This window comes from Arachis ipaensis, chromosome B07 (assembly GCF_000816755.2).
Source record: "Arachis ipaensis cultivar K30076 chromosome B07, Araip1.1, whole genome shotgun sequence".
Taxonomy (NCBI): Eukaryota; Viridiplantae; Streptophyta; class Magnoliopsida; order Fabales; family Fabaceae; genus Arachis; species Arachis ipaensis.
The window spans coordinates 96,457,250-96,467,628 of NC_029791.2; the positions used below are offsets into that span (position 1 = coordinate 96,457,250).

Below are 10,379 nucleotides of genomic sequence, written 5' to 3' on the forward strand. Positions count from 1 at the left end.
ACTTACGGGTGAAGCTAACAGGTGCTAAAAAAAAATTATTTTTTGGATTATAACGTTCGTATCGCTCTTCAGCAAATTACTAGATAAATCGTTGACAAGAAAAATTATTGGTGTAGGCGTGTAGCACTTCTAAACACAATTATCTCGTCACATAATTAAATACTTTTCAAAATATAATAATTCCTTATTCAAGATTTCACAATCTGTATAAAGTAGGACACTTCGTTTTCGTTGAGTTGTCGTGTCTGCGTGTAGGACACATTTCAGACACGACACTCATCGACATTCGTCTGATACGCGTATCTACTGTGTCCAACTGTGTCTTGATAAAAAATAAAAAATTTATCTCCAGGCATATCTAGACACACCTAAATATCATCACGTATCAGCGTGTCCTGTCTTATTCTTAACATATATTTTTAAAATAAATTTAGATATAGTATATATTATTATTTATTAAAATAAAAATATTTTAAATACTTAATATAATTAAAATAAGACATTAAAAATAATTAAAAATTTTAATTTATATTTTAATATCAATAAAATATTAAAATATCATTACGATTTATCTAAAAAATACTTTATATTTTATATGTATGCGTGTCCCGTGTCATGTAAGATTTTAAAATTCGCGTGTCGACGTGTCCCGTGTCGTGTCGTGTCTCGTGTCCGTGTCAATGTTTATGCATCATAGCACAATCTCTATAAAATAATCGACTAAAAGGTCATAAAATTTAATTTTAGAATCACTTTTCTAAATATTTCAGAGTTATGTTTAAAATTTATAAATATTTTTGTAAAAAATGCATAACCAAAAGTGCATAAATATACTTAAATTTATTCAAACAGCATCTTATGCAAGTTACTCTAATTAAGTTGATGTACTTTAAAAATTATTCTGAACTTCTATAAAAAGAGATTCAATATTCACTGATTACTTTATAATTTATTCAAAATATTGTACTAATTTTCAAATACCCTAAATTTCATTAAAATAATTAAATTAGACACGATTCTTCCGTTTTTAAAATAAAACATTTTTCTTTCAATTAGAGTTATATTTTTTCTAAAACTGTCTTTCAATTTAAACTCTTTATTACAAACCAATTATTTTTCTTCAAATACCAAACTCAATTAATTTTAATAAAATTCATATATTTTAAAATAAATATATATAATTTTATTCATTAAATTTTCTCAAAAGCCAAGTCTCAGCTCTTTTTTATTCGAAACCTCGGTTTAAAATATTCATCCTACATAACTCAGTAACATACTGTAATATAACTCATATTTTAGCCAATTATTCAACAACATCTCAATTTTTAATTCCTCAACATGGCGAAATCATAACAACAATTTCAACAGCAATTCAATTAAAATTTTAACAGCCAACACTCATATATTTGAACAACAGACATCAACAATAACAATCCAATCACATATATTAATTAATTCATAATTTTAATCGATTAAAGAGTGAAACCCTACTTGTATAAAGCGCTTAATACACACAAGATACCAGAAGAAATTTTTGATCGGTCAAACAAAACGACGTCAAAAATTAGGTGGTTCCTCCCTCTTTTCGTGAAACACCAGATTGGTAGCCATATATATGAAGGGCGAACTGAGTATCGCAGAGTAATGGTGCATTATGCCCAATGCGGAACTCATGGAGAAGATAAAGTAATCACTGGCCTTCTCGAATTGCTTGGCTCATTGCTCTGTACTCGGCTTCAAAGGAAGAGCAAGAGACGGTAGTTTGTTTGCTTAGTGAACAATGAGTAGTTGTGTTTGAGAGTTGGCGTCACTAAATATAATAAACATGTAGTTATAGATGTTATGATATATAAATTTATGAATATTAAGTTAAATAAAACAACTTTATACTCTTGTCTCTCTAACGTTATTCTAATTTTCATTAGTATTTTTATATTTTGACATTGGTTTTCGGCCTGAGTTGTCACCAAAGAAAAATCTCACTGTTATGGTTAAGACCAAAGATTTTTTTTGTAGTTTGAAGAATTTGTGTTATGCAATTTGTAACACAGACTAAAATAAGAAATTTATTTGCATCTTATATATTCTTTTCTTTTTCTTTTATTAACAAATAACAATAGTACTATCCAAGTCCTATTTAACATATATAGACCCCATCTTGGTTTGCTACATGGATTGGCTAGATTCTCCTTTTATTTATTAACTAGTGATTAATTTAATTTTAATTAGCTGTCAATAAAAGGTCACAGTTAAAATTTAAATAGATAATGTCTACATAAATCTCATGATCTTATTTATATATATAAAAGGTACCCAAATACTCCCGGCATTTGGACAAGAGAGCAGGTGGAAGCATGGAAACCAATAGTGAAAGCCGTTCATGAGAAAGGAGGAATATTCTTTTGCCAACTATGGCATGCTGGAAGAGTCTCCAATTATGGTAATAAAAAAAATATGATTAAAGTGACAAATAAATCTTAAAAAATTTATATTTTAAAAAGATTAATTTTAAAAAAATACTCCGCAGCAGGAGTCGAACCTGGAAATTCATTAACTCTCTTAATGAATTGACCAAAGTTTTATACTACTGCGAACGTTAAAGTTGTTGTGTTCTTAGCTTACAAATAATAATTTATTAACTTAGTTGTTGTGTGTAACACCCTCACTATCAGAAGTCACGCTTCCGGCTGCGCTACTCTGATAGCAAGAAGTATTACGACTACTTTACATATTAAATATTAAAATAGGAGCCTGTGACTCCACACTGTATCGCTGATTTCTTTGAACATCGGAAGTAAATACTATATGTGATCGTGAAAAATTTTATTAGTACTTTTCTTTTAAAAATTAATTTGTTCAAAATATAAATTGTGAGGATTTATTTATCACTTTGCTCTAAAAAAATAATGCTTAATTGGTTTTATATTCTCCCTATCAATTTTAATCAAGTATTATGTTATTAAATTGAGTTAATAGTCAAAATAATATTAAAAAGTTATGTGTTTATCAATTTAATCATTCAAATTAGGCATTTTGTTAATTATATTCTAGCGTACCACAAAAATTAATTATGCAAGTATATTTTTTAGAAATTAATTTAAAATATTTAATCTTTAAGTAGAGGAACTAAATTGAAGCATAGTTAGTTTTTTAAAAATTATTTTGATTATTTTGACTATTATTTTTAAAATGTTTTATATTTTTAACGTTTGTGATTTTTTTAAAAAATATTTCCAACGTTTGATTGTATTTAATTTTGTTTCTAACATTTTTAGTTTGTATCAAAATTATCTTTAAATATTAACTCTATTTGGAATATTGAGAATAAAATTGAAAATATTTAAAAATAATTTTAAAATAAATCAAAAATATTAAAAATTAAACAAAATTAAATGAATAAAAAACATTAGAAATATAAAGCCGATTCCTTATATATTAATAATTGATATCACAAACTCCATGCAATTGATAAATTTAAACAATATATAATAGGTTACCAGCCAAATGGGGAGGCCCCAATTTCATGCACAGACAAAGCTATTCAAAAGGAGGGATTCAGCAGGTACCCACCTCCTCGCCGCCTTAGAACTGATGAGATCCCTCACATTGTCAATCACTTCGTAGTGGCAGCCAGAAATGCCATGGAAGCTGGTAACCTTATTAATGTCCTCACAATTTTATTTTTATTTGTTATTTTATCCAAAGAATGATACAAATATGTTTTAAACTTTTTCATATATACAGTAACCATATTAATACTAGAATAACTTCAAATAAATGTTCTCGCATCAGAAAAAAAAAATTATTGCTGTAAGTTTTTAAAAAATTAAGGTAAGATTAGAGTTTATATCTTAAAAATTTTATATTAATCTAAAATCATTTTTAAAATATTTTTATATATTTAAAAATTAACATAATATATTTGATCAAATATACATAAACAGTTATTCAACTACATGCATGGTTATTAACAAAAAGACACAAAGGTGCAGGTTTTGACGGGGTAGAGATACATGGAGCGAATGGGTACTTGCTTGATCAGTTTTTAAAGGACAAAGTCAACGACAGAGATGACGAGTACGGAGGAACCTTAGAAAATCGTTGTCGGTTCCCACTGCAAGTGGCGGAGGAAGTAGCCAAAGAGATCGGAGCTGACAAGGTTGGTTTTAGGCTCTCCCCATTTTCAGATTACTGTGACTGTGGGGACTCTGACCCACTAGCATTGGGCATCCACATGGCCAAGTCACTGGGCCAATTGGACGTACTTTATTGCCACGTCATTGAGCCCAGGATGGTCACAATGCTTGAAAAGTCTGACACCGCAAAGGAGTCCCTTTTGCCCATTAGAAAGGCTTTCAACGGAACCTTCATTGTTGCTGGTGGCTACAATAGGAGTGATGGGAACAAGGTCTTAGCAAGTGGCGGTGCTGATTTGGTGGCGTATGGACGCCTCTTCTTGGCAAACCCTGATTTGCCAAAGAGGTTTGAATTGGATGCTGAGTTGAATAAGGCTAATAGAAGCACTTTCTACACCCATGATCCTGTGGTTGGATACACTGACTATCCATTTCTTGAAGATCATCAACCAAACGGAAAGTAGATGTTAATTACAATTGTTAAAGGATGGGATTCGGAATTGGGCAAAAAATGTATCTGCTAGTTTGGGTTACTAAGAGCATGTATCAATTTTATGTTTTGTCAATATTATGCTATGGATAATAAAGTAGGTTCATGGGGGAAGTGAAGAAATGTAGCGACTTCGGATCCTACAAGTGTTATTTGCGTGGAAACTCCCAGTAATAAGAATCTATTGTTCCCTTGTTAAAACCAATTAAGAAACTTATGTATCATTATTCTAAGACCGCGATTGGCCAGAAAACAACATAATTCAATCTATAAGTAGGTGTGCTTGGTGGAAGGTAAGAACCAAATATTCCAAGTCAACCGACAAGATCGAGTTACTGACAACACGAACGACGAAAGGTTGAACCAGGTATAGATCAAATAGTAAAACCAAAGTCAACTTTTCGCATGCATGGATAAGGCACTAAAATATCCTTATGTAACAAGACGCGAAGGCATGGCTTCAACAAGAGAAATTAACAAAATTGTTGTCGGACATCATACCTACAACGATCATATCCAGTTCAGAAAGTCAACGCTGAAGTAGAATGCTTACGAAGAAAAGGTTAGTGAGAAAAATTCAACACATATATACAACCAAGAAAATACAGCATGACGGAAAGGATAAGCCAATTATATTGATACAAACGTAAGTAGATTTCATCATGAAAAGATACAATCTCTCTAAAAGAGATAAACACCCCTTAACTAAATAGTTGAATCCAAAGGTACAAATAAAGATGGGCTCCCTTTTGTAGCTATTTCATTTTCTGAAAAGGCAAAACAAATTTACTGAGGGAGCAGGAATACGTTTTCTGGAAGAACGAAACATGTTTATCAGCAAGTGATGAGACCCATCTACAGAAGACGATCAATCACCAAAACAACCTAGGATAGATACTACTCTCAGTCCAGCTCCTACTCATCATCGTCTTCCTGCACAGATAAAAAGCACCAATAAGCAACTAAGAATATATAGATATATGGAAATATGAAATGCTGATACAACAATAGTCAAATTCTTAAACAAACCTCGCCGCTTCCATCCTCATCATCATCTTCATCATTGACCTCGGATATTGACTTGTCTGATTCCTCTTCATCTCCACCAGTAGGACCTTCAGCCTGACAACAATGACAAAATGATGAGAAACTATCGTGGTACATGTTAGATAGGATACCAATAGATTTGCAACCCCACCTGTTTTTTGTTGTAGGCTCTCATGTTCTTCTCATAGTCCTGCTTTCGTTTCTCTGACTTTGCCACATAAGGTGCTTTTTCCTTTACAAACCAAACATCCTTTCATTGATAAGAAATAACAACAGAATCTTAATTTACGCAACCAAACAGCCTATACGGAGCCACTTACAGCATCAGACATTTGTTTCCATTTAGCTCCAGCAGCCTTGCCCACCTGAAAAACACACCAAGGCAATTTTAAGTGATACTCCAACAAACACCCACGAAAGCATGATGCAACTAAAACCAATTTCGATTAACCATATTAAATATCCTTACAGCAGATACTGCTTTGTTTTCAGGATGATCCTTGTTGAACTGTTTCCTAAATTCTTCCCTTCAATAATTACGCAAATTTCAGAAATAGCAGTAGAAAAATTATACAGCAGAAAACAATAAAACAAAGGAATAACTATCATCTGTCCTCTGTAATTGGTAGTATAGTAATACGAAGCTTCAGCAAGCAAAAACTACGTCTACCATACTTTAGAAACAGAGTTTAACGTTTTAAAACAATAACGATTATTGAAAAAAATCTAAAGTGAAGGATAACAAAGAATTAATTAATTACCGTGGTGTGTGGGTAAAAAGTTTTGAGGTGAACAATATTCGGTGGAAAGGGAAGAGCGCATCGGAAATCAAATGCATCGTAGCGTTAAATAAAATATATATAATTACATGAAAACGAAGAAAGCACTCGGTGGCCTCTTTGGCTTGTTAGGGTCTTTGGCGGCTTTTCCCTTGCCGGTTTTCCTACCGCCCTTCGTGGCCGGAGTTCCTTTCTTATTCACGGCAAGCCTGACAACAATAACACCACACAAAAATCACCAAATACACACAGAACAACTAAACCTAAATATCCAACACTTCAAAATTCAGATCAAATCGCTATCAGCGCAATTTTCAGATCTCAGATCTGGAAAAACCTGAACCCTAATTATTTCGTCCAGTTTTCGCTAAAAGACGAGTCAGATCAAAAAGGAAAACAGAGTAATTGAAACCGGATCGAAAGTTAATGAAACTTACTTGGCATCGCCTCTCTTGGATTCGGCTTTGGACTTTGCACCTTTCATGACGGGAGCTGCAATTAACACAATCAGGTTAGTTTTCTGAGCGTAAAATCGAAGGAAACGACTAAAATCACGAGAAATTGGCGAAAATTGAAGAGAAATACGGACCAGAAGGTGGAAAATGGGGTTGAGAAGGTAGGGTTTGGGAGAGATAGCGAGAGAGAGGAAAAGGAAGAGAGAGAGAAATAAGGGGTGTTCGTTAGTTTGCACTATGACATACGGAAAAAATGCGAGGAAATATTAAGGCCCTTTGGGAAATTGAAATTCAATTGCGAACGAAATGAAATCCAAAGGGGAAAAGGAGAGAGCGAAGGGAGGGGCAGGGGTTTAGGCGGGATTTTAAATTTATTTGCCATGTCATTGATCCGTGCGCTACTTGTGTGTTGGCTGCGTTATTCGTAAGCTTATGCCAAACCAAACCATTTTGTGTTTTCTGTGTGTTTTCTTCATCGCCGTTTGTGTCCCGCCGATCATCTTTGCACTATTGTTCCCTTCTTTAAAAAAATATATTTTTTCTTTGGTTGGGCCAGGCTTCTTCAGACCTGCAAAGCCCATATCTAGTTAGTTAAACACCTTACCTGATTATCTCTATTGGGCTACCAAAAATCTCTATAATGCTTCTGCTGCGGTCCATTCATGGATGAATTCTTTGGTACCGAGAAATCTTACCGAATAAAAAGAATTTTAAATTGTTCTAAGATGCAATGACAAATTTTCAAATCTTATACGATTAAATGGTTAAATTAGTCTTTGAAAGATTATTTATTTTTTAAATTAATTTTTGAAAATTTTTTTAATTAAATTCATCTTTTAGAACTTGTTTGAAAACCATTTAACATAAGAAAAGAAATCTATTTCCTTTAAGAAAAGAATTGATTTCTATTTGAAATTCAATTTCATGATTTGGAATAACTATAATATATTAATGGAATAGAATTCAAGTTTAAAGAGTGTGAGAGTTGATTTGGAAATCAGACCCCCTTTTTGGTCGGATTTACAAATGAAGAAAAAATAGAAATTGGAATTCTCAAAGAAATTCAAATAATTCATTTTTAGTTGTTCCAAAGCAAGAACCAGAATTCAACTCTTGAGTAAATTCTAATTCCTAGCATTTCAAACAGGCTCTTAAAGAATTTAAATTAGTTATATTAGTCCTTTCGTCACTTTCATTGCTAACAGTGTCAAAATTTGTTGACGTGGTATGTTAAGTAATCACAACATACACTTATTAGTCCTAATTAACTATTAACATAATTAATTTATAAAATTAGACCAAATCAATCTCAAATTGAGATATTCTAATATCTCAAGTTGTCCTCTCAATTAGGTTTTAATTTGATCTAAATTTATTATGTTAATAGTCAATTAACACTTCTAGGAGTGTATTGTGGTGTTACTTAATGTGCCATATTAGCAAATTTTGTCACTATCAACAAAAAAATTGACGGAATGACTAACATGACTAATTTAAAATCTTTAAGAGACGAATTTGATTAAAAAAATTCTTTCGAAGATCAATTTAAAAAACGAGTGATTTTTTAAGGATTACTTTGACCATTTACTCCTTATCTAATCTAATACTACATAGGTCCGTTTGAAAAATTTCAAAAGATTTTTTTTTTTTGGACTTTTAACCTATGAAAAGTCATATTAATAATATTTGGTATCGTTTTTTAGATATATTTTTAACTTCCCAAAAAGTTGTTTAACAGCTTTTGAAGAAATAAAAAAAATTGACTTCTCTCCGTCTCAAAAACTATTTTATCACTCTTATTTATTACATAACTTTAAAATAAATACTTATATGATAACTTTTTTAAATATAAAATAACTCCTTATGTTTTAAACTCTTATTTCACTATGTGGCTTGGGCTTCATAATGCTCTCTCGACAGAGGCTTTCCAATTTAAGAGGCATCTAGTTAGTTCGGATTTGTGCCAAAGATGCAATGCGGCTCAGGAAATAATTAAATATTGTCTGCGAAACTGTGTTAAATCCAAGAGCCTTTTGCAAATATTAGACCCTCGCTTTATTGACTTGTTTGAATGCACCTCTATTGAGACTTGGTTTAGAAAGATTGTGCCTAGTAATGAGATTCTTTTTGGGTCTAGAGTGTGGTGGTTGTGGAGACATAGGTGTAATGATATTCTCAATGTTGGGAATATTTGGACGGATCACAAAGTGGTTGCCCTTATCGGAAGCATTGTCATATACCTGAGACTTTATATGCATCGGTGTTTGATAAACCCATATTTTATGATATATTTTGTGCCTAATTTAAGTGATTTATTCAGTCCTTCACCCACTTATTCATGTTAATTGCATGGTTTTACTTTCCTTTCCTTATTATGTGATGTATGTGAAAAACATGTTTCCTATGCTTTAAAAGTAATTATTTTAATTACCCTTTATTTCCATTCGATGCCGTGATTTGTGTATTGAGTAGTTTCAGATCTTCTAAGGCAGGAATGACTTAAAGGATGGAAAGGAAACATACAAAAATGGAAGGAAAGCATAAAACGGAGTTTTTGAAGAAACTGGCAGTGACGCGATCACATGGACGACGCGACCGCATGCCAGCGCGAAATGGTAGTGACGCGACCGCGTGACTGACGCGGACGCATGATTGAAGCGACCGCGTGGTAAGAAAAACTCCAATTGACGCGACCGCGTGACCCACGCGGACGCGTGATAGAGGCCACGCACCAGAAATTACAGAAAACGCTCCCAGTGATTTCTGAAGCCCTTTTTGGCCCAAATCCAAGTCCAGAAGGCACAGATCAGAGGTTATGAAGTGGGGGAATGCATCCATTCAGAAGGGAGTCTCCAATTTAGTTACTTTTCATGATTTAGATTTAATTTTGAGAGAGGTTCTCTCCTCTCTCTTTAGGATTAGGATTTAGATTTAGGCTTTTATTCGCTTTCAGGATTATCTTTTTATCAGGTTCAACATTCCTTTTTAATTACTTGCTTACCTTAATTTATGAATTCTTCCATGTAACAGATTGTTCTTTTGAATTAATGTTATTTGAGGTATTTCAGTTTATTATTGCTCTCTTCTATTTACGTTACTGTTGCTTCCAATCTGAAGACATTTTTATTCCAGTAGATTTACTTTTCTCCTTTTGGTCTTGGCTAAGAAATTAGTAACTTAGGAGCTATCAAACTCAACATGATTGATAGTTGTTATCTTTGCTAATTGAATTGAACTTCAATAATCCCAATCTTTCCTTAGGAATTAACTAGGATTTGAAGATCAAACTAATTAGTCGCTTGACCTTTCTTTACTTTAAGTAAAGACTAACTGAGTGGAATTAAGATTCAATCTTCATCATCATTGATAAGGATAACTAGGATAGAACTTCTAATTTCTCATACCTTGCCAAAAGTTTATGAATTCAGCTACTTATTTACCTTACAGTCTTTTACTTATCTCAATTGCAATT

General features: G+C 32.5%; 2 protein-coding genes across 3 annotated transcripts in view; one reads left to right on the top strand and one right to left on the bottom strand.

The window, feature by feature from the left end:
* The window catches only part of LOC107609630 (putative 12-oxophytodienoate reductase-like protein 1), a 6,473-nt gene extending 966 nt beyond the window's left edge, over window positions 1-5,507 (top strand). Inside the window, exons 3-5 of the mRNA XM_016311637.2 lie at window positions 2,310-2,440; window positions 3,493-3,651; window positions 3,993-5,507. Coding sequence (XP_016167123.2) covers window positions 2,310-2,440; window positions 3,493-3,651; window positions 3,993-4,600 — 898 coding nt within the window. The 3' untranslated portion in view covers window positions 4,601-5,507. The remainder of the gene's footprint in view (window positions 1-2,309; window positions 2,441-3,492; window positions 3,652-3,992) is intronic.
* LOC107609632 (HMG1/2-like protein) lies at window positions 5,214-7,260 on the bottom strand. Of its 2 annotated transcripts, none has more exons than XM_016311638.2 (8): window positions 7,042-7,260; window positions 6,890-6,944; window positions 6,542-6,661; window positions 6,143-6,200; window positions 5,994-6,038; window positions 5,825-5,905; window positions 5,656-5,748; window positions 5,214-5,559 (listed from the first exon to the last, which is right to left on the bottom strand). In XM_016311638.2, the coding sequence occupies exons 2-8, from the start codon at window positions 6,934-6,936 to the stop codon at window positions 5,542-5,544; spliced, it is 462 nt and encodes a 153-aa protein (XP_016167124.1). In that variant the 5' UTR covers window positions 6,937-6,944; window positions 7,042-7,260; the 3' UTR covers window positions 5,214-5,541. The 2 variants fall into 2 exon arrangements, with proteins under 2 accessions (XP_016167124.1, XP_020961716.1); XM_021106057.1 differs by having other exon boundaries at window positions 6,435-6,661; window positions 7,042-7,235.